Source organism: Daphnia magna, linkage group LG1 (assembly GCF_020631705.1).
Source record: "Daphnia magna isolate NIES linkage group LG1, ASM2063170v1.1, whole genome shotgun sequence".
Taxonomy (NCBI): domain Eukaryota; kingdom Metazoa; phylum Arthropoda; class Branchiopoda; order Diplostraca; family Daphniidae; genus Daphnia; species Daphnia magna.
Genome location: NC_059182.1, coordinates 7,602,532 through 7,626,636, shown reverse-complemented (window position 1 = coordinate 7,626,636; position 24,105 = coordinate 7,602,532). Strand labels below are relative to the sequence as shown.

At 40.9% G+C, this 24,105-nt stretch overlaps 2 protein-coding genes and 3 pseudogenes across 2 annotated transcripts; all 5 read right to left on the bottom strand.

Annotated features, from left to right (window-relative positions):
* Positions 1-1,265: 1,265 nt before the first annotated feature.
* On the bottom strand, positions 1,266-2,159 carry LOC123469429 (annotated as a pseudogene).
* Positions 2,160-5,442: 3,283 nt separating this feature from the next.
* LOC116935444 lies at positions 5,443-6,636 on the bottom strand (annotated as a pseudogene).
* An 8,505-nt stretch (positions 6,637-15,141) lies between these two features.
* On the bottom strand, positions 15,142-15,609 carry LOC116935453. The gene has a single exon (XM_032942751.1). The coding sequence runs from the start codon at positions 15,607-15,609 to the stop codon at positions 15,142-15,144; it is 468 nt and encodes a 155-aa protein (XP_032798642.1).
* A 1,257-nt stretch (positions 15,610-16,866) lies between these two features.
* LOC116935450 lies at positions 16,867-18,004 on the bottom strand (annotated as a pseudogene).
* Positions 18,005-18,618: 614 nt separating this feature from the next.
* Positions 18,619-21,669, bottom strand: LOC116935445. Its single transcript, XM_045168387.1, has 6 exons — positions 21,551-21,669; positions 21,210-21,486; positions 20,510-21,137; positions 19,531-20,439; positions 18,914-19,301; positions 18,619-18,835 (listed from the first exon to the last, which is right to left on the bottom strand). The coding sequence occupies exons 3-6, from the start codon at positions 20,547-20,549 to the stop codon at positions 18,619-18,621; spliced, it is 1,554 nt and encodes a 517-aa protein (XP_045024322.1). The 5' UTR covers positions 20,550-21,137; positions 21,210-21,486; positions 21,551-21,669.
* Between the last annotated feature and the right edge of the window lie 2,436 nt (positions 21,670-24,105).

Genomic DNA, 24,105 nt, shown 5'->3' with positions numbered 1-24,105 from the left:
GGGACGGTTCGGCGCGGTTCGGATCCTTGATTTTTTGATCCGCGGTACGATTACGGTTCGGAAAACCGTCGGTTTTTGCGAACCGTTGGCACCCTTATCTATCGCTATTTCTTCCGTCTCAAACGAATCGATATAGTTAACCACGTAAAAGCTTTTCTTTACGATATCCCCTACGTATAGGTATTTTTCACTATTGTTGGCGGCGTGCTGCAAGGCATACAGGCACGATGTCGGGGAAGAAATTAAACCAAACAAAGTGTGTGTGTCGTCTACATTCATCCCAATAAGTACACCTACTTGTTTTGAATCGATTTATGGTAATTCCAAATCGGCCAGATGTTCCCACAGGTGCTTCACATTAGGCCAGTCTATCCTCCTTTCCGAGCCCTTTATAGAGTGCACGACGAGGGCTTCTTCAACATGAAATTCTTTCTTTTCGTCCAGCGAGAGTATGTCAAATTTCACGAGGCGCGTATGTATGAGTTTAGACTCTAGGCACGACCCAAAGGACAGTGAATCTAAAACCCCGCGCAACCCAATTTGTTTTGCAAAATCTTCGAGAATTAAAGAAGCTCCACTGGCTGGGTCTAACCATGGACTACTTTATATTAAGGACTGGACTCAGTCCAATCTCGCCGTGTTAATGCCTGTCCGGTAGGCTTTTTTACAGCAAAATAATTAAAAAATACCATTATATTGAGTTTTTAAAGACGAATTCAGCTACATTGTAATTTTTAATGTAAACTTAGGGGGAAAAAAGATATTAACGTTTATTTTATCGGAGTAGGGGAAGAAAGTCGACTTGACTCATACGCCATCTACCCGCCAAACGGCCTAAGTTTTTACTTAGTGTTGTGAGTGTGTTTGAAGGCTGGAAGTGAAGTTAAATATTGTAAACAAAGTGACTTAGACATTCGCAATTCCGTGTTTTTTTAAATTATATGTTTCCATTGGTCATCATTGTATTGATATATAAATGTTGGTGGACGTGTATTGGCATTTGCTGCGAGAAGTGTCGATTCGTGAAACTGAAAGCTGAAGAATTACGGAAGTTTCTTTATGTGCTGCAATTGTGTATGTAATTCCAAACACACCTACGGTTATTTAAAGGTAACCTATTAGGTGACTGCAGTTGTATTCCTTGACAGGAATATTCAAGATCCGACAATGGTAATGCCATATTACCCCACGCAGGTGAACAAAGGAACATTGTCAACCTCATAGTGGGTTAGAGATAAACAAATAAGGTATCAACAATTCTACATTTATGTTGTTAGCGTATTGTATTTCCTGTTGTTAATCTTATTTTTTGACACAGTGGGAGCCTTCGTTTGACAATCTGTTGCTGTGGCTGCGTAAGCATTTAGCATAGGAGTTATGAACTTCCACAACACCAGAATTGCAAGTCGTCCATTATGTTTATGTGAAGGAGGCAGTTGTTGTCCACGCTTACAGCAAAACGTCGCACAGCCAGAAACGTGTGGCACAAGAAAAGTGACAAGATCTTCACGAATCTTTTTTGTGTTGAGTAATTTTGCCATGGAACCTTCAACAAATCTGTAAATGGTCCACATCCTTTCCACAAATTCCTTTGAAGGTATATTCAGTCCGCCACGATCTAGTATTACACTTACATTTAATACGATAATCAACGTAATTGCAATTTTTTTATACCTAGGCACTCATTCAAAGTGTTGACAGCGTCTGCTTCCGGGTCGTTGATGTTGGTGTGCCTAAGACCTTCCTTGCATTCTACGCATATTTCGCGTTCCTCAAGAACTAGTAGAAGAAATCCAGCGGTCACTGCAGTCGACAATTTATCGTCGCATTCTCTATCTGTCCCGTAAACTAAAATAAATTATTAAAATTGATCACGTTAATAACTTTTTTAATAAATTCAGATGTAAGGTTTATGGGGAAAACTGAAGTACCTGCTGAACGTTTCAACTCATCTAGCACAGCAAGCTGTTCGGCTTCAAGTTGGAGGAGGACGTCGAGAGCTCTCTTCTTAGGGACTTTCACGGAAGTTGCACGTAAGAATTTTTGTTGGCTCTTTGCTGCTTTTCTCGTGTTAGGGACACGTTGCAATTAATTGCACAGTACGTTATTCCCGTTCTCAGCAATTTCTCTACCCCGTAAATGGCCGCTTTCGCTTCCATGTTGTAGTTTCCTCCGTTTGCCTGACGCAAAGCGCTAAACTTTCTCTCAAGGTTATCGCTATTGAATTTCCGAGTCAGGACGAATTTAAATCCGGCAGTATCCAGCAAATAGGAAATTTTTGCTATCGTTGATTTCGTTGTAATTTCAATTGCTGCAAATGTTTCTGCAGTGAGGAAATGTTCTTTGTCGATGACAGATTTTTTCCAGTCGATTAGCCATTGCAAAAAGTCTTGTAGCCATTTGACTCTCGCGTCTGCGCTAGAATAAAAAGGCGCTTTATTTGGAAGCCTTTGATATTTCCCTTGTGTTAGGTTCGAGATGTCGTGTATTTCGAACCATTTTATCATCTTGCACATGAACGAAATAGTTTCCTCCGAGCCCATAAATCCGGATGTATGTCTTCTGCGTAGCGCTTCTAGCGCAGCTACCATAGGCCTGCTGAATATGTCCAATGCCCTTTGAACGTTTTGACGTTCAATTGTAGTTGGCTCTAGGTGTCTTTTACTTAGTTTCTTCACGAATTTCAGCACCATGAGTTTCTGTTTGAAGTGTAATCTTTTGATGAACTCAAACCTTATTGGTTTTCCTTTCTTTTCAGAGGGCGATCGATGAACTGATTTCGCACATTTTTTATAATATGCGACGAATCAAAACTTAAGAAAAGTTTCCGGTTTGCATCATTCGGATGTGGGATAACATGCGAAAGAATTCTGTCTGGATTGATCATTTTGAACATTTTTGTGTTTGTCGATGCGTTGTCCGCCACTGCGCCTACCACAACAAACCCAATCCACTCAACCTCTTCTATTACGTGTAGCGTCAACTTGCTCAGCTCTTCTGCTGTCATCTTGTTGACTAGAAAATATCCAACGATGATACAGAAAGAGTTGGCAAGGCCATTAATTGCAAACGTAAGCAATTTATTAGCTAGCTTCTCTTTATCCTTAGCTTCAACGATGCCGGCCATGTCGACGTGGCCCACAAGCTTGTCGGCATGTTTAACGTAGGTCTCATTTGGTTTAATTGCCACTTCATCCAAGGCGATGTTCACATGTATCCCAAGTCCGCCTCCCAGCTCTTCAATTTTGGCTTTCATTGCTTCCTTGACGATGTCTGTAACACCAACATCCATTGTCGATGAGCCGAGGTAGCTTCGAAGTGTTTTAGGGGAAGGAAGGATGACCATCCCGGATTTGCGAAGGCATTCGTAAGCTCCCGGACTTCTAGCTTGTAGAATTATGCATTGCCGGATCACCTCTTGGTGCCATCTGTAACCATTTTTCGATTTCTTCGTTTTATTTTTCATTTGATCCATCATGAAACAGCTCCATGGGTCTCCTTCTGTACTTTCTTTTTTCATTGATTTAATGAGATTCATCTCGGGGCAAGTGAGGCCTGAAATGGTATTCTCCAAATCACTTATTCTGTTTTCTAGCTTGCCCCTATTTTTTTTCAGCCGGACAATTTGTTTTTGCAAGCGCCTAACCTTTTTTGTAGTTTCAGATCATTTTCCGTCGAAGAAGCTGGTTTCGGTCGCAGAAGTGCATCATTGTCAGAGTCCGGTGTTTCCAAATGGTCCAATTCATTTTCTTGGAAGTCAGAATCAGTATCACAGTCTTCCTGCGAACTGAGTTCCCAATCGGAATTAGTATCAGAACTATTTGACGAACTCCAAGCGCACTCGGAATCAGAATCACAGCTATTGGACGCACTACATTCGCACTCAGAGTCAGAATTAAAGCTTGTGGAAGAACTATAATGGCAGCCGGAATCGGAGTGATGCGATGATATATGGAAATCTCCTTCACTTTCGGACAACTTTGACGCGCTTATGTCACGGACGGGACCGCTGTCATTAGCGCTATCCTTTTCTTCATCACCGGAACCGTTAACAGCAATATGATTGGGAGGATTATGTATTTCTTGCACGCCGACAACAGCGTCTTCTGAAACGGGTAAGTCACCTATAACACAATTTAACAATTAAAATTAAGGAATCGGACTGTTAAATTTTTAGCTGTGTAATTTATTACCGTCAAATTCGTGCGTTACTACATAAGACAATCGAATTTTTTTCGTTGGTGGTTCCAATAACTCTTCTTCTAATGGAGGAGTACCACTATTATTTGGTGCATCAAAGACACCAACAAAAATTGATGGCACCGCATTAGATAGCAGTTTCGGGTTTTCGGACACTGAATGGCTGCGAAAACTTTCGTCGCCGAAATGCATTCCGCATACCACCGCATTTTGTAATTTACAATGTTTTCTAATTGGCCGTAACCCGGAATGGCTATCGATTACAGACAACCATAACTTCATTCGTCTTTCGTCCGACGGCATCCCGAAAAAAAAAAGCATGTTTGGGATCACCTTTTCTGGACACAGAGTCACAGCCGTTGACTATACACTTTGGAGCCATAATTACAACTGAAGAAATGGTATTCCTTTTTTTTTTCATCTTTTTCTTTATTGTTTCGAGTCCTGCTTATTTCAGGGTAGGGCACGCAAATCGAAATCAGGAAAAAAAAGGAAAAAAATTTAGAAACAGGTAGTTTTTATCTTTATTTAAGCCAAAAGTCGAAAATTATGCTAATGAGCTGATCATACACAAAACAAAGAAAAGCTGATTTCAAATCTTGCCGCTTGCCGACGCCAAGTAGCAGGAGCTTAGGCCGTTTGGCAGGTAGATGGCGAATGAGTCAAGTCGACTTTCTACCCGTTCTCTTGAAAGTAAAACGGAAATATCTTTTAAACAATTCAATTTAGGTATAGGAACATTTATTAACTCAGCAATCATTTTTTAATTCTTTGTCTTATATCGACGTAAAAAAAATTACATGGGAGACATAGGAATCATCGAAGTGTCCAGTCCTTAATATAAAGTAGTCCATGGTCTAACACCCCCAACGTACGGAATGTGCGCCTTACAGCTCGTACTAACATCGGCACAAGCGCAATCAGAACTGGACGACAAGTGACTTGATTTATCTGATGGAATACCTCGTCGACGAGAAAACATTCTTCCAGATCCATGAAGTAGCGGGTGATGCCATTGGTTGCAGTGGGCCACAATGCACATAGTCGCCTTTTTTCAGTTGGAGGAGAAATGATTTCGTCCAAGACATCTGAAGCAATGTCCATTTTTGACCACCGCTTCAGCTCATTGCGTGGGTGAAAGGTCAATAAACACCTGGCAAAATGCTAAGGTGTGACCTGGGTCGGCGGTGCACACTCCACATGCACTGTTGTTAGCTGATGCTGTTTGCAGATCGATCTTCATTACTGTTGGCCCCAATTTTTCCTGTCTGTTTGTTGTGGGATTTTGCGTATTCGAGCAGCTTGATACACCCATAAACTCTTCTGCACCGACGATTCCTTCATTCCAACGGTCGAAGTCAGCCAAACCTGGGATCCTGGAACCTGGGATCCTGGAACCTTTGATTTTTGAAGTTCGTTCGGGAATACTCGAAGAAGCTGGCTGACAATGTTGGAATAGGAGGTTCTATCTGCCTGATCCACACTTGCCACAGCGTCTTTCACCAACGCAGCCATATTAATCAGTGACATAAGATCCCCCGATTTGAACGGCTGAATCACTAGCAACTCTTAAATATGGGCATGAATAATCACTTGCTGATTTCCAAATCGGTAATGTAATGCCACCCATGTTTCTTGATAAACGGATGACGCACCGAAGAGATGAGTGACTCTTCTTTTAACCTCCGGGTCTAAATTGTATCGAAGAGCAATCATTTTCGTGAAATCTGGCATACAACTGTCATTGACGATGGCTTTGAAGGACAATTCAAAATCTGGCCATGCCCGTGGGTTCACGTTAAATGCCTTGATGGTCACCTTTGGCCACAGTCCTCTTGGTAGCTGGTCTGACTGTTGATCACTCGTTTCCACAAACGTAGATGACGCCCCTGGAATGAATGATGACGATGATGACCTTCCAATTGACGCTGGAACTCAATTTTCAATGTGATGTCTTCTTGTTCACGCTTGCTTTTTTGACGTATTTCTTCAACCTTACGCTGCTCATCAATGATCGCTTGCTGGCGTTGCTGCTCCAACTCTAATCTTCTTCTCTTCGCGTTCACCGCCACATCGCCGTCCAGCTTGGGCCTTTCCCTCTTTTCCTTGGTTGATAGATAATTTTTTTGGTGTTTCATTACATCTATTAAACAGATCCGTTACGTCGTCTTCCCATTGAGAGACTGCAGTTTGCTGCTCTTCATTTAGCTTTGCGGCTTGTATGTACTTCACGTTCAAAGCGATTGCTTCTGCGTAGGCTTCTTTCAGAACGGCTAGTGCTACAACCACTTCGGTCATAGGAGCAACTGTTTCAATTAAATGGTTGAGTTTATTTGCTCGTCGTGTGTGAGCTCGTTTTGCCTTAGTCCGAATAGCGAATGTCACCTTAGGATCGACGGCATCTTCGTAACTTTTGCTGGAAGTTGACCCCGTCATATTATATTGCGAAAACGATAGCAAGATATCCGACAGCGTCGCTATGTGTTCTAATTGTACTTGGTTTTTTAATTTGGGCTACGATTTTCCTGAAACAAGTTCAGAATCGATTAGTTATTACTTCCGATCACATGCGATTTTCGATTTACTTGAACGTGGTTCAGAAGCGATAAGTTTGTTCCGAATTGTCGAGCCCAAGAATTACCTGAACTTGTTTCAGATACGTCGTCAAAGCGTATCTTAAATATAAAAAAAAAAAGACGTAGCAGACACGTGGAATCCAGCGAGAGTTTCACAGTCCAGTCCCTTCCACTCCCTGGTTTCGGCACCAAATGTTACACACCGCAGGATGACAATTAACTGTGCGATGTTTATAGTGACCAACACAAGTATATTACATTCCCTAGACAACAGGTTCAAGCTAACAGCTGTAAAAATTGGCACGCATAGAAAAATTATGAACATCCAGATTCTGCCATCGTCCTTGTCTCTTGTCGTCTGCTTATTTTTCTTCCCCTGCCTCCGCTTTCACGCTGTAACCACATATTTCTGTTGAAGCCTGAAGTCTAGTACCCGCACGAAAATTTTTGTTAACGAGTAGCTAAATTGTTGTAAAAGGTTTAGGATCTCAACTGCTCTTTTATTGTAGCCCCCGATTTTAAAATTCGAAGTTCAATTATTACTGCCCAGCTGTAGCTAAAAATAAAAAGCAAAGAACAACTACATTAACGATAAGCTTTCTGAAGCTATTATCTCCAACCTATATACATTTAGGTGACCCCTAAACTGCTATTCTCTAGCTATTTGTTTCAAAGTATAATAAATTTATTGAAAAATGCTGCTGATAAATAAACGGGAATTTTCATTCCCATTTTTCTGTATTAAGACACAACATTCTCGGTCGACGAGATATAAATCACGAGGACAAGACCTTACAAAACGATATGCACGAAACAAACAATTCAATACGATTTTTTTTTCCTGTAAATTATTCTGGATTTTACATGGTCGGCACATGATAAACAAGTTGACTGTTAAAAGCAAACTCTACCATAAAGAAGTGAAAGCTACCCAATCAGCAATATCAAAACTAGTGGTTTTTGCTAATTCTGTCATATACAAAGTTTACCTATTTCAGGGTGAACCTTGTTAAACAGTTGCAAAAATCGAGAAAATTTTTTATTTTAATTTTGCCAGCTCAGGTAATTTGTTTTTGTTTTTGGTAGATTTTTTTTTCTTGACTTTATTTTTCTTTAACGGGCATCTATGGCTTCCAACTGGTTATTACCAGCATCCGCAACTGCCATCATCGTCATTAGGTCAGTGGCTTTCTTGGCCGAATGTTCACAAAGGAGCTTGGCTGAAATCGAGGATCTGATTTCCTTGGGGGAGATGTCAAGATGGTGCTGACTTTTCCAGAAAGAAATAATAAAATCTGAAAATAAAGATTGTCAATTATTATGCATAGTTTTAGGTGTTAACAATGATGATTATGATGAACAAGTACTTGTAATGGCTTGAACTGCATCACCAGGTAATTTTGGTTTTGCTTTATCACTGCTCTTGTCAGTGGGGCTCTTACGGCCCGATACTGAATGAATCGCCATGAATTCCCGATCCCACAATCCTTTGCAAATATAGCTAACGGTATTATTTAGATAACTAAATAAGAAAACATTTAAAAAATTGAAAGCATTTTCGTTTGAGAATATCAAACTAAGTATTTAAAGAAATTTTCACCTTTTCCCACATTTCGTGTACGATATTGCTGTTCGAAGAACGCTGGTTGCAATCATTGTTTCGCAGTCTTCGTCTAATTTTTTTTAACAGGCTTCATGGACTCTGGATCGCTAAGATATTTGGTGCTGCATGTGTTGGTGATGGAGGAGGTGTAGCCTTGCTTATCATGCACTGCAAGCGGAGTAGCCCTTCTTTAAGATCTAGAATAAAAATAATTATAGTAGAATAATTGCATAAACAGTTTGAACTGAATACATTTATCTCGAGCCAAGACATCAGGATTGCTGTGCATTAATTCTCTAATCAGTGCCTACTTTTTATTTATTTCCTTATTTTTCTTTTCCAATTCTTCATTGAAGAGATCTCTCTCGCGATCAAAATTCAGCTGCACGTCACTGATTTATTTTTATGGGAGCCGAATCTCCTCTGAGTAATCAACATTTGGCTGGCGTATATCTTGGCTATCTTCATCCAGTAAGACTTGACTTGCTTTCAACTCTTCTTCCATTCTTGGTTTCAGCTCATGGTACTTCTGAAATTAAGTAAAATTTATAATAACAGACCGAATAAAACGTTGCACGTGACAGAGTTATCATACCTCCAGTCTCTGCTTCTTTGTTGCACTGACTTGGTTCTTACTAGTGTTAGATGGTGAATCTAAATTGATTCTTTTACGAGCTTTCGGTTCTCCACTGGCCTGCCGATTCAAAACGTTAGTATATACCAAAAGTTGAAAAAAAAATTTATTTCAGTGATACCCTTGAAAAAGTCGCATTAGGCATGAGCAAGAGAGGCGTAAGAACCTGTGACGAATTGTTTCATCATCTGTGCTATATGTAATGTAGGATTCTCTACCTGTAGACGATTCTTGATCAAAGGGTCTTACACCCAGATCTTAAAAATATTTTTTCAATTGAAATAGCATATGAAATTGATAACCATTTTAGAACATACACGTTAATTTATTATACCTTCATAATTAATTGCAACATTAGTCATCTTATCGATAGGTAGAATTTCTAGCACTGCTTCAGCAATATAAGGATTATTGTAAGGCTTGTGCTGCTCACTGATAGTATTTTCAACATTGGTATTCCTGGTTGATGATTTATTTGATGGCAAAACTGAGGACTTGCCTGTGAAAATAAGATGATTAGAATCAAGCTTAGAGGTCACACGTTGATGAATTCTCACCATTAGCCTTGTAAGAATTTAATATGGCAGGCTTTTCTGGTGGCCTTCTCGTGTTCAAGTCTCTGAAATAGTCTCTTGTCAGCTACAGAAACATTAATATATTACAACAAAATTCTGTTTCATAAAATGCTAATGTGATGACTTGCGATAATGCAACATTGTATTGCCCGTCGGCTACTTGACAGCCTCCCATCCTCCCCTCGAGTCTACCTTTGGTCTAATCGACATGGTAGTTACACGACTGAGGCCTAGTGCATACCCGCTACTTAGGCCCCTCCATTACTTGACACATCTAAAATACAATCAGTTAAATCAATCACCGACGTCTAGCTTATTTCGCTGAGTGACGTCATTACATGGCGCAGTTGGTTACTTATTCTACACCACCGTGTTAAGTATTGTTAATTATCAAACTAGTGTACCATTTTTGTAGAGGTCGAAGCAAGAATACGACCCCACGTGACTAGTCTGCCATTTTCTCCAAAAATTGTTCTGCTTGCTATCATTCTTTGTACTCGTGGTCTAAGCCATTTTGTCCAAACTCCATCTGTTGGTGTATGGTGAGGAAACTAACAGGTGAACACATTGTTGCAATTGACTATCTGTATTGAGATACATTGAATATTCAACGAGTACTTACAATTAATTCAGTTGATGAGGCACTGTTAAATATTGAACACTTAGATGGATACGAAAAGGAAAAGCGAGACTATCAAGCTTCTGACTTCTACACGAGGTGACAAGTAATCGGGGGAAGAGAATTGAAGCGAGGGATAGTGGAAAAGAATGGATGCTAAACAGCATCCTGTGTGCGCATGGGTTTCAGCAACTTAAAACCCAGAGCGTGTTGCCACCACCTCGATGAGCTTGTTCCAACACCATCTACGATCAACGAGTTAATTATTCATGGTGAAACAAAAAACCGAAGACAGCAAATCACCAGCAGATATTTTGACTTATCCCGACTATTCATCGTTGCTTCAGAAGAAGACAAAGAAGAAGTTGCACACGTGCCAGCCATGCCACCGAAACCGCTCGTTCGAGCTTTGGCACCAACAATGGAAAATTTTTCTTGCGCTTTCAACCATTGACTCTGTACTCGAACACGATGAGCACCCAGCCTACAAAACTAACAATTTACTTTCTTGTCTCTCAAAGGAAACTCTACAGGCCGTAATGTCTATGGGGCTAACTGATGCACAGATAGGGGATCACGAGGTCGTGATCCAGAAGTTGCGCGAACGCTGTAATGCAGGACGAAATCGAAATGTCTGGCGCCAACAATTCGCTTTAGGCAGACAACGAGCGAACGAGGCTGCCGACAATTGGCTTTGCGATCTCCGCGATCTAGCTCGCAAGTGAGAATTCGCCACCGACTGCTGCGCAAATTGTCAACCAACCCGCATACTTGGTCAAGTAGTCTATGGAGTTTACGATGATGAAATCCGAAGGAAACTCCTCGAGAGAGGTGCAACCCTTACGCTCGACCAAGCCATCGACATCCTACGTGTAGCAGAGGCTGCTTCTCAACAAGCAACAAATCTGAAGACTGGCAACGCGGCAGCAATTCAAGCAATGGCCAAATCGTCATACAAGAAACGTAAAACGCAAAAACTGCCCAGCACGAAATTCAATCAGTCGGCGAAGGACAGACCGTCCTGTAAGCAGCCGAAAGATGACTACCAATCAGAAGGATGCTGGAACTATGGCAGTGAAACCCGCCACTCATGTCAACTAATCCCAGCAAACGGAAAAGAATGCGGCAAATGCACGAAAATTGGTCATTTTGCAAGAGTGTGCAGCTCAAAGAAGAGCACAAAACCGCCTCAAACCGGATGCATCACACTCGACCCTAATTCCTCAGCTCGTGTCGCAGGCATAGAAGAGTCTGATCTCGTTAGAGCAGAAATTCAACCCAATGGCAGTAAGAAAGAACTTATCATTCAATTTTTGCCAGACACAGGGGCACAAATTGACGCCATTCCAGCCGATATGTATCACGACGAGATTCGAGACACCAATCTTTTGCCCAGGGGCACCAACGCCATTACAGCTACCGGAAGCCCCATTATCAGCATCGGAACGTTCGAAGCAACAATCCGCTGGCCAACGGGTAAAAAGAGTAAATCATTCAAAACCACTTTTCCCGTATTACAGGATCTGAAACAACCGGTGCTATCTAAGAAGACTCAAAAGGCACTCGGAATGTTACCAGCTGGTTACCCTCGCGAGAGCATCAATGCGATCAGCATTGATCGCATTGATGGAGGAGCCACGAAAAGATCCTGGCACCAAGTTTTTTCCACATCCCATGGCTACAGTCGGAATCAACCCGACGGAAGAGAGGAAGAAGGAGGACCTAAACCAGTTAACGGCCGTCCATCCCCACATCTTTGACGGAATTTGACCCATGGCTGACCTGGCATGTCATTTCGAGCTCAAGGAAGACGCGATTCCTGCCGCCATCCCCGGATCTCGTCCCGTCTCAGTCCCTCTCATGCCAAGACTAAAACAGGAGCTGGACCTCCTCGAAAAGCAGGAGATCATCCGAAGAGTAACGGAACCAACAGCTTGGATCAATCCGATGGTGCTAGCCATGAAGAAAGATGGCGGCATCAGAGTTTGTGTGGATTTCACAATCTTAAATCACAACATCATCCGGCCGAGATTCGACACGGCCACACCTTTTCAAGCAGTGCGAACGATTCCACCAGTTATGAATTTTTTTACAATAATCGACGCCCTAAAAGGTTATCACCAAGTGCGACTGGACGAAGAATCGGCAGCCTTGACAACATTTTCAACCCCGTTTGGCCGGTATCAATATCGGCGCCTTCCGTTCGGCATCCCTCACGCAGAAGACGACTACAGCCGTCGCGTCTCCGAAGTCTTTGACGACATCCCAAATTGCCGCCGGATCGTCGAAGACGTGATGGTTTTTTTTTGCAACCTACGAGGAGCACATCGAGCTGGTGCGCCGTCTTTTTCAACGAGCGGCCGACCACAACATCGCAATCAACGTTGGAAAAATGGTATTTGCCCAGCCAACAGCGAGATTCGGGGGCTACATTGTGAGCTCCAAAGGTTTCCAGCCCAATCCGGATCTAACTAAAGCAATCCGCGAGTCCCGCAGCCAAAAAACATCACAGACGTAAAAGCATTTCATGGTTTATGTCAACAGGTTGGCAACTTTCCTACCAAAGTCGCCGAGTCGCTGAAGCCGCTGTCACCCCTTCTGAAAAAAGGAACATTGTGGGAGTGGACGACAACGCATGAAGACGCGTTCCTGAATGCCAGAAAAGCTCTGTCTGAAATGCCCGACCTAGCCTTTTACGACCAGAATCGACCGACAGCTCTACACGTCGACGCATCTCGACTTTTCGGCCTTGGTTTCATCTTGAAGCAAAAAGACGCCGAGGGGAGCTGGCGAATGGTCCAAGCAGGCTCCAGGTATTTATCAGAAACTGAATCGCGCTACGCGATGATCGAGTTGGAGTGCTTAGGAGCACCATGGGCGATGCAGAAGTGTCGTCAATTCATCGAGGGCTTACCAACGTTCGAACTCATCACGGATCACAAGCCGCTAGTGCCGATCCTGAATGACCACAGCCTCGAAAAACTCGACAACCCGCGCATTCTCCGTCTCCGACTCAAGATGCAGCGTTACCAGTTTAAAGCCCGATGGGTGCCGGGGAAAGAAAACGTCGAAGCCGATGCATTATCGAGAGCGCCGGTAGACACCGCATCCAAAGAAGACGAATTAGCAGAAAGGGCAGCGTCATTTTCCGCAAAACTGAACCTTATCAACGCCATCAGTGGGTCCGATGCGGCAGTACTGGACCCCGTGCTTGAACGCATCAAAATGGCAGCTCAAAAGGACAAGCAGATGATCGAGTTGTGCGAGACTATCATCAACGGTTTCCCAAATGATAAATGCAATTTATCTCTAACTCTCCGTCCATTTTGGAATATTAGGTCCCAGCTAGCAATAGACGAAACGGACGGAATGATCGTGGCAGGAGCCAGTGTCGTAATTCCAGCCAAATGCCGTCAACCCTTGCTCCAAGATCTAATCAACATGCACCAAGGTGCCACGAAGCTAAGGCAGCGCGCCAGAATATCCGTGTATTAGCCAGGAATGGACATCGACATCGCTAACGCTGCCAAAACATGCCCGTCGTACACCGAAAAACTCCCGTCGCTTCCACGTGAGCCATTAAAACCGCACGAAGCAGCGACCCGTCCATTCGAACAACTCCACTCGGACATCGCAACAGTGAACGGACGTGATTTTCTCGTCATCGCTGACCAATACAGTGGTTGGCCAGAAATCATCCCATTCCCGAACAAAACACGACAGCCCGTTGCGTCGTCGATGCAGTGCGTGAATTTTTTATTCGTGGTCCAGGGGCCCCCGTCAAATTCTGGAGTGCTAACGGACCCCAATTCAATGCCGTCGAATTCAAAAATTTTGCAAAAGGTGTGTCAATCGGAAATTCAGCGCCCCACTACCCCCAGTCAAACGGATTTGCCGAAGCGACCATCAAGAGCATGAAAAAACTCATCGCTGGCTCATGGAGAAATGGCTCCTTCGACACTAACAAATTCGCAAAATCTATTCTACTTTTCAGGAACCCTCCTCGCTCAAATGCAGCATCGCCAGCCCAAATGGTATTTAACCGACCAGTGCGCGACGCCTTACCGGCACACCGCCGATCTTTTGCACTTGAATGGCAGCTGAAAGCTGATATCATAGAAAAAAGTACTGGACCCCGTGCTTGAACGCATCAAAATGGCAGCCCAAAAGGACAAGCAGATGATCCGATGATCGAAATTGGCTCACTATCACTCTTTGTTTTTCTGCGTCAGGATATACAAAACACAAGACAAACACAAATAAATTGTAGGCTTATAGACATATATAAAAAAAATAAATGTACCTAGGTTGTGACAATGCAGAATGAAGAGGTGCAGTACTTTCGTGGACGGTGTTTTCGGCATAAAAGGGAATTTAGTTGAAATTATAAATTTTTTGCATGGGTAACACACACTCAACTTCCAGTGGCAAGGTCAAGATATCAATATCTTCAATTTTTTCACTGTCGTAAATAACTGCTTCAACTTCTCACCTTAATTAAATAAAAAAATTTACATATTCCAGCAATGAAATTCAAAATGAAGACTTAAAGGTACCTTGGTGGTAACAATCCCAAATCAAGTTTTGTAGAATTACTATTTAATATTCTGGTTTCCACATTGAAAATTTTGGTGCATTCTCCTTTGTAAAGATTCCTTTACATTTTTGGTTTCTTTTACCTGGTGTTCCACAAAATGTCTGCAGATTGTTGTGATTCTTTGACAAAGAATTAATAGGAATCTCAGCGCCAGATTAGAGTTTGGCGGGCCCTGGGCAAAATTGATATCGCGGACCCTTTTTCCACCTTTTTTCAAGAGATTTTCTATATCAACAAGCAAGACTTTCAAAAGATGCCGAAAAGATTCTATTTTAGAACATATACATTCAATACACTTATTAAATAAGTAATTTACGAACATTACAGCAATCGCTAATTAAATTGGAACAGATCGAGATTTTCTACTAGCAAAATCACTGATAATATCATTGAAATCAATATCGTTAAGTAGATCGGACTCGATGCTCATCAAAGTAAAATTATTGAGGCGGTCCTTTGTAGTGCTTGCCCGGCTTTCATTTTTAATCCGCTTGAGTTTTGAAAAGGACCGTTCTCCTTTACAGTTGGTTACCATCATGGACAAAAATATGCGAAGAGCAATCTCGATGTTCGGGAAAGATGATTCTAGACGATTTGATTTGATTCTTGAATACAGAGTCTCAAACAATGTTTTCTTGCGGCCTTTTTCATTGGGAGATGATTCTTTCTTTTGTCTTTCTTTCACTTCGTCTTCAACGTAATAGACAAATTGCAGACATTCTCCGTAGAAATCCGTTGGATCTACGTCACCACAGTAAAATCCTGTGAGCTGTTCACATTTGCTTTTGATATCAGCGTTACTCATGTTGTTTAATTGTGTCAGAAAAAAAGGAACGGTCGTTAATTCGCTCGTAAGCGACGCTTCGCGTAGATAAACCCTCGTTCAGTGAATCAAGGATTGGATAGAAGATTTCGACTCGGAATTTTGTATCGCCAGTTAAATTAGCGTCAACAGAGGGTCCTTCATTACGTGTTACACGAACACTTCGCTTCTTCGCTCGTTGAGTGGTAAAACTGTATTCAGCCAGGGGCTTTTTTTCTTTATCCTTCTCAATACAATCATCGAAGTCGTCTCTCACCGATTGAATAAAAGTTTTCAAGGAATTCATAAGCGACACTATATCGGATAAATTTACGTCCTCGGATTGTAAAGTCTTGCTTACCATGTTGAATCTTGAGAGAATGCGGTTCCAAATTGAAGTCGAAATAACATATTCGAGTTTATCCATTTTAAAAGAAAGCGACTTGGCTTCGATGATCGTTTTTGGATCCTCTTTTTCGTCATTTGCTATTAGATTTAAAGCAGATTGAATTTCATTGTAGCTACTATCAAGAGCGCATATTCCAGCAATGCGGAAAAGCTGAAAAAAATACGTATAGGTTTTGTACAAACAAAAATACGCCACGATGACGAAGCAACACTCTGCCGCTTTTAAACCAATCAAATTGAGAGAATGTCCACCACACGGCACATATTCCGCTTTTTCATTAACCCCGTTGTACTGGCCCGACATATTGGATGCATTGTCATACGACTGTCCTCGACAGTCCATCACATTAATTTTGTAGGTCTCTAAAAATTTAAAGACACAATCGGACAGATATTCGCCAGTGTGACGAGCAATCGGAATAAACTTAACAAATCTCTCAACTGGTCCATTTTGTTTCACGTAGCGGAAGGTGAAAGTTAAGTGATCGACGTGAGTTACGTCTGGGGTAGAGTCGACACTTATTGAAAAGTACTTGCTTTCTTGAATTTCTGCTATGATAATTTTCAACACTTTTTGTCCCATAACATCAATAAACTCATTACAGATGGTCGACGATAAATATGAGGGAATCCAACGGCCTGCATTTCCATATTTCTTGATATGCTTATTTAAGAAGGAATCAAATTGAGCTATCAGTTCCAAAGTTCCAAGCTAATTTCCATTGCGAGTGGAACCTATTATTTCATAGTCACGACGAAAGCCGAGTCCTCGATTAGCCAAAAATTTTATCGTTGCAACAATTCGTTCGAGAACTTGAATTCAATAATTTCGTTCTTTTTCATGCTGTTTAACTAATTCACAATCGACACCACGAATTCTTGAAAGTGATTTGCGTTCGATATAAATGCGGATACACTTGACGTGGTGAGCACTTTTTTCGTGATATCCAAGCAGAGTCAAAGCGTGTTTACAGTCGGCAAATCCTTTAGAAAACTGGTTTTCTTCTTTAGAAAATAGAACGCACACAAAACAGTAAACACATCCTAGCGATGGCGAGTAGATTAACCAATCTCTAGCCACAATTTCTCCATTTGGTAATTTTCTTTTGAACGAAACGGCATTTAGTTTACGATTTACCTTTTTGCCTTTGGCGTTGTAAACTCGCTTTGATTTCAAGAAAGCACCGTCATTGTTTTGACAAGCAATCGGACCCTTTTCAATCCAAAAGTCAACTAGTTCGGATGAAAAGGGCTGAAGCCACAAGCCTGGATCAGATGATTGATTACAATCCAAATTCACTAAAACACATTCGGAGTCGGACACGTTGACAATAGTGGAACAGGGGCGACTAGCATTAGAATAAACACTTGAAAAAGACATCCTGTCGTCAGATGAATCATCAATATCGGCTCCATTATCACTATCCACGGTTAGTGATATTGATTTTAGTTAGTTTTGGCAAACGGTGGAGTTTTTACAAACTGATCATGTTTATCTCTCTTTGCACGTTTTTGACACTCACTTTTTATGTGAGCACCAACTGTTTTCACTCTTAGTCTTTCTTCGACTCCTTTTTTCTTTTCTCTTTGACCCTTGCCAGACATGCTTCTTCGTGTAAAGTTACGCTTAAACTGAGGCAATTACAGCGGTTCACTTGATGACGACGTACTAAAAAATCAAGTTCGAACTTGTTCTCGTCAACGGAAGTCTCAACTCGGGGAGTAAAGGGAAAGGGTTAGGAGTAGAACTAAGAGGTAGGGTTAGAATCAGAATTTTGAAAAAGCCCTGTAGGCACATGGAGTCACTGACGGCTTTACGAGTTAAAGATGTTTTCTAATTTCTTTTTCACCTCCTATATTTCCGACATTAAATTTATTACAATTTCACATATTTATAAAAATTGGCGGTCAATTTTTTTCGTAAATTTGGCTGCGCCGGCCCTTGATTGCGCGAACCCTGGGCATTCGCCCACAGTTGCCCATTGGCTAATCCGGCACTGAGAAATCTGAATTCTTTGCGACCTTGCTTCATCTGAGTGTTATCTGTGAAAAGGGCTTTCAAGGGTGTACGGGTTTGTACTCAGTGCTGCCACTTCTCAAATAGCAAAGTCGTGCAGGGTTGCCTAAAAAGTCCCAAAAATCCGTTTTTTTTTTGAAAAATCCTGCGTTTTAATCTTGCACGATTATCTTCAAAATCCCGCAAAATCCATCACACACGTTCACGTGCAGTGGAACGTCGTAGCAGAAAATGAGGGATGACAGGATGAATGAAAAAGATGGAAAAGATGACGGATGGGAAAGAACACTTTATTTCTTTGTAAATGCGGTGGAGGAGACAATTTTTACCGACGTGGTAACAGAGGGACAATTGAGATGACTTTTCACTTTACTACTAAATGGATACTGAACTAAAAAAGGGGGCAAGGGCTCTTAACTTTAACATAAATTTAGAGGGCCCTTGCCACCCACGATCCTGCCCGTCAGGGCAGCACCGTAGGTGACAGTAAAACATTATTCTGATACTGTTGACCGACAGTTAAAAGCTAACGACGGGAGACGGTGATGCAAGTTTTAAATTTAAATCTCGAGTTTCCAACGCTACCATTAGTTAATGGTGGCACTGGCTTTGACTTTTAAGGCGCCTTTAACCATCCCTTCAGGAACTTCGATGGATGCGCTTGAAGCTTGTTCGTTTTTCAACCATTGCTGCGCCAAAATAAGACTGGAGAGGGACAGATTGTGCAAATTGTTTCTGAGAGGGGTTTTGACTTGGTCTACCACGCTGAATGCTCTTTCGGCAATGGCGTTTGAAAAGGGCAAGCTAAGCAATAAGGAAATGCAGGGAATTAGGTTGGGAAATTTTAGGGAATTCGTTACGGTTTGAGTATTCAAAACATACCCGCAATACGATTCAACTGACAACTTTTTAACTTCATCTGAAGTTTCGACTTTGAATAAAGAAGGTGGGAGGGAAGCGTGGTCACGCCATTCGTTGTCCGCCTTTTGGCGGTTACACATGGTGTTTAAGTTTGGAAATCGCCTGAACAATAAGGTCAGAGAATTTGGTTTCAACGATCTGGCATTCACTGGATCAAAAAGCTCCGTAATCTTGTAGATAGGATCCCTGAAATCAAATTTTTCTTGAAGTTGTTGGATAGTCACAATGAACCATCTTTTGCAATTGTGACGCAGTGGCTTTAGATCCTTCTCCAATTTTTCAATTACCGCCCTTTGTTGTGCATGGGCAGCTGCATCATGTTGACTTAATGGCTGGATTGCCACTGCTGCTAAAGACATCGAAAGACATAAAAAAGTGTGCTTTAAAATAAGCTTTATTAAAAATACTTTATGTCTGTTGTGTGTTTGATCCAGTCGTATTTGGAAAAGGAACCCTCGTTTCGAGTTGTAAGTCAAATACCGATTCTGCTGCTCTTACTCCTTTATTTATAGAGAAAACAGATTTCAGTTCATTAGTTTTCAAAGCATGCATATTAAAATAATAAGAAATGAACCTACCAAGATAAATTTCAGGCTCTGGCAAGTACTTAACACTTTCCAACGGATTCAGAAGTAAGGGATTCACCGAATTCACATATTCCTCTTCCATGAAATTGCGAGCGAAAATATTGATTAGTCTGCTGTGTTCTCGTTTGATCAAATGAAAGAGAGGTATTTGGGACTGGAACAAAGTGTTGAACTCGTTAAACTGGTTTAAAGCATAGCTCATGAATGCCAGGTAGATTTTAATAAAAGGATCTTCGAGTCCACACAAAATAACGTCATTCGCAGTCGTTGGGTCTGTCTCACACAAATCGCGAAAATAATCCACCAAAGCATCGTATTGCTCTAATACACGGACTACTGCATACTCCAGAGTTAGCCATCGTGTTTGACCTGGTGATATCAGCATATGTTCTTCGCATTCGACGAGTTTTTGAAATTGTTTAAACGCTTCTCGTCTTTTGGGACTCCGAGAAAAATGAGTGCATGTTCCACGAACCACGTCTTCAAAAATTTTCGGCAATTCAAGCGATGCTTTTTGCGAACATAAATGACTCATGTGACAGTTGCACTTCACAGTTACAATGGACTGAATTTGTTCACGAAGAATTGTTGCCAGAGAGTGGTGTGCACCAAACATTGCATTGCAGGTGTCGGCGCAAAAACCAACTAGCATGCTAGTTTTCAAGCCCACCTTCTCAAAAACTTCAAAAACAGTGTCGGTTATACCGATGGCAGTAGCATCGCAACAGTTCGCAATTTCTATCAGACTAACCATGAGACGCTTGTCTTTAGCACTGTAAAACTGTGCTACTATTGCAAGTGCTGCACTGACGGAAACATCTGTGGTCTCGTCGATAACTAAAGACCAAGGTGTGGAATTCAGTGTTTCAACTAATGTTGAAATCAAATAGCTCCCGATTCCTAAATAACAAAGAAAAATTGTTATTGTCGTACTGATTTTCAAAATACAAATGAATAAGGGAATATTCACCAAATCTCATAACACTGCCACACTTAGTACGACTCATCATCACTTTTTCCAAAATTAGGCTGTCTGGGAATGATGCTTTTAACGTTGGAATTAGCCAGTCGATAAGGTTGAATGACAAATTCTTCTCGGCAATCAAAAGGCACTACCGGATGGTTGCTAAAACAACTTTCTTGTCTTCACCACTGCTTACGTATTGTAACAGACGTTGGGATTCTTTCGAATAATTAGCAACCGTTTTCATTGCAAGAATGTGCTTTTGAGTATTTGAATGTTTCCATCTTTCAAGGAAACGTGAGCTGGCACGAGTTTTCTTCTTTCTTTTTGTGCTTTTAGCTTTTGCCTGCAAAGAGTTGAAAATTAGAACATGAATAAAATAACTCATCGTTAAAAGAATGTGAACCCATCTTCACCTTTTTTGAGGGAGATTTGTGCTGTGAAACTTCTTCGCAGCTTTGAGAATCATCTTGAACCTGGAAAACATATATAAATTACAAACAGAAATGAATAACGTTTCCTTCTCATCATATAGGCCTACCCTTGCAACTTTTAGAGGAATGCGAACATCACTGTTGGTGTTGGTTGAACCTGAATCACTCTCATTCTCGGACCCACTCTCACCTTCAGACTCCTAAAAAAGATATGCATATTTTCATGCGTTATTTACATCACACTTGTTTAGAAAATCTGTCTATAATAATACCTCATCCATATCTTTCTATTCAGTGCTCGTTGTCGTTATCTATATCTGATTCTTATGTTTCTTGCAGAAAAGCACATAAAGAATGGCCACGTGACTCAAACAAGTCTCAAACTCAAACTGTCAAACGAGAGGAGAGAATCAGGGAGAGAAACAGAGAAATGATGAAATTCACAACACAAGACCACAGATCAGAAACTCAGAGTACAGACTACAGAGTCAGAGGCTCAGACCACCTCAGAGCACCAGACAACAGCGCCACAGTGGTCTCAATTGTCGTCTACTGAAAATTTCATTTGATTAATAAAATTATCACCAGATATTGAAAAAGTCCCAAAAATTACCAGAAATCCGACAAAAAATTAAAAAATCCTGCAAAATCTTACGTCCTGCAAATGTCATGCAAGCACTTCGAAAATCCTACAAAAACGGACAAATCCGACATAGTGACAGCACTGTTTGTACTTTTATTGGTGCTTCCCTGTTCCCGGTTTCAGACATTATTTTAACAAGCGAATGTAAACATTTACAAATGTGCATGTTACCTAATAAATGTTTTGGAACAGCAGAACGACTTAATCTCCATCTTTCATATTCATGAAATACTACCCATCTGTAAATCCTTTCACTATATCTGAAGGATCAAAATGCCTTTCACACAGGGTAGAGGTTTGCTTGATTGCTTCAGTTCAGGAACGATTAATTGCCAAGAAGAAAACTTTTTCTTAGGAATTCAAAAAAGGCTCACTTTTTTGTTTTCGTGTTCAGAAATACTGCCACAAATTTGACAATATTTTCTTTTCAATTTTAGAGGATTTGAAATAGACATTTTTGCAATTAACAACGAGCACACTTAACAGCTTTGCTTCTTCTTCGTTCTTTAAAAAAACAGTTGAAGGTGACGCTACGCTTGGTTGCAGTACCATTTATCGAGACAAAGAACTTTGAAAAAAAACTGAAAAACCGAGGATCTAGCCTTACGGGAAATTTCTAGTAAGTGAACATACCACCCCCTCTTCTACTATGGTAACTGTGAATGTGAATATTACTCGACTTCAGCACCAAGACCCATTTTTTAACTATATCCTTTGCACTGTAAACAACAAAAAAACTTTGAAAGTCCAATGAGCCAAGTACTTTGTCCAGGTAATTTGTTTAAAACAATTCCAGAAACAGGTGAAGGCGAACAGGTAACGCTAGATATAGTACCCATAGACCGTTCAATGACAAAAGGCTTGTTATGAAGATACAAGGCATTGAAATATAGAATGGATTCGATGATACAAAATTTGCCGTCGTTCATACCCAGGCAGCACACATATCTGTTACAGAATCCTGCAACCGATCTGTTTCACGTACTTGTGAAACAGATCCGTATCAGGTTTGATACAGCTCTGTTTCACAGAAAATTTGTCTGGAATTATTCTTTTTTTACAGGATCTGGTAAATGTTTCGTTTCACAGATCCGGGACAGATCTACTATTTTTCTGGAATACATAATTCTGATTTAAAACTGCACTGCATACCTGTTCCGGATCTGTTTTCTACCTGAGAAAATGGTTGCTGATTTAGCTCTGTTTCCCATGTTTGTCAATAGTTTGTTTTTACTCTGTAAAAGGACATGCTTTTTTCTTCTGTATTACAGGTATGTCACATGCATGTTTTTTCTCTGTATTACTGAGTAAAACATATTTCTGTTCTGGGTCTGTACCCCAGGTATGGTACAGGTCTGTATATCCCTTGTAATACATATGTCAGTAATCGTCTGTTCTGTGTCTGTATCCCAGGCATGGTACAGGTCTGCATTTTCTATGTAAAACTGAATTATATATTTTCTTATATGTGAGTGTAACATCACTGCAATACCATGCAGCCAGATATTATACTGAATAAGTCAATGTTGAGCTAATGGATAGGAGTTTAGCTCAGTACCCGAAAGGTTTGAGGTTCGAATATTGGTCAAGTCGAAATGGAAATCTTCTATAAGTTGAAAAAAGATTTTTAAATTGTTAAAATGCTTCCGGTTTCCGGATATGGAAGTAGAAGATCGGTGGTAACTGTTAAAGATCGCGATAAGATCGTGATGACTGTTGAGAGCACAAGGGAAGAAGATAGAGATGACCCAAAGCTTCAAAATGAGTAAAAAGACACGTTTTTAAAATGTTCCTCAACTTCTTTGTTGATGACTAACTGTTAAAAAATGACAACGTGATCAAAGTAAAATGTATTCAAGTTATTACCGAAAGAGATCACACTTAAAAACATAGATTTTGTCAGATGTTATGCTATTTTAAAATAGCATAACTACATTCGTCATTGAAAATCACGTCAATAAATAAAACCCTTTGTGTCGGTTTGACTCGTCGGGCAAAACATGCCGATGTCAAATAGATAAAAATGAATTCACTACATACACATGGGGTTGAGGGATGTCAAATAAATTAAAATGAATTCAATTTACGTAGTATGGAGTATGGGAATTACTAACCATTTTTTAACCATCCCATCGTTGAAAGGAAGTTTAATACATTTGATGGATTTTTCTACTAAGTCAATAGGAATAAGTTGTCGTTGAGGCTTTAAGTCACCACAAATATACAAATCAAGATCAGTTGCAGGCATAGGCGCGTTAAAGAAATTTTTTTTTTATCCATCAAAATCATATAAAATGTTAAAAGCATGGGCCACCGCTAAATCACCGCCAGATTTGAATGATTTAATTTTTAAAATTTTTTTGTTAGCCAACATTATGACAGAATCCGCAATAGAATCGTTCTTCAATGACTCCGTGATACTTTTAACCTTTAGGTGGCCACGAAATGTTTCATTATTATCTTTTTCGGCTTGCCTGCGACAAAATTGCTCTAAAGGTTTTGCTGTCCCTTGAATGTCATTCTTC

Excerpts from the sequence above, each read along its gene's own strand:
- LOC116935453 (XM_032942751.1), bottom strand. The coding sequence starts at position 15,609 with ATGAGTAACGCTGATATCAAAAGCAAATGTGAACAGCTCACAGGATTT.
- LOC116935445 (XM_045168387.1), bottom strand. The coding sequence starts at position 20,549 with ATGATGAGTCGTACTAAGTGTGGCAGTGTTATGAGATTTG. Across the intron at positions 19,302-19,530 it reads AGAGCCTGAAATTTATCTTG|CAGCAGTGGCAATCCAGCCA; the intron begins GTAGGTTCATTT and ends CGATGTCTTTAG. Across the intron at positions 18,836-18,913 it reads TCAGTTGAATCGTATTGCGG|CTTGCCCTTTTCAAACGCCA; the intron begins GTATGTTTTGAA and ends CTTATTGCTTAG.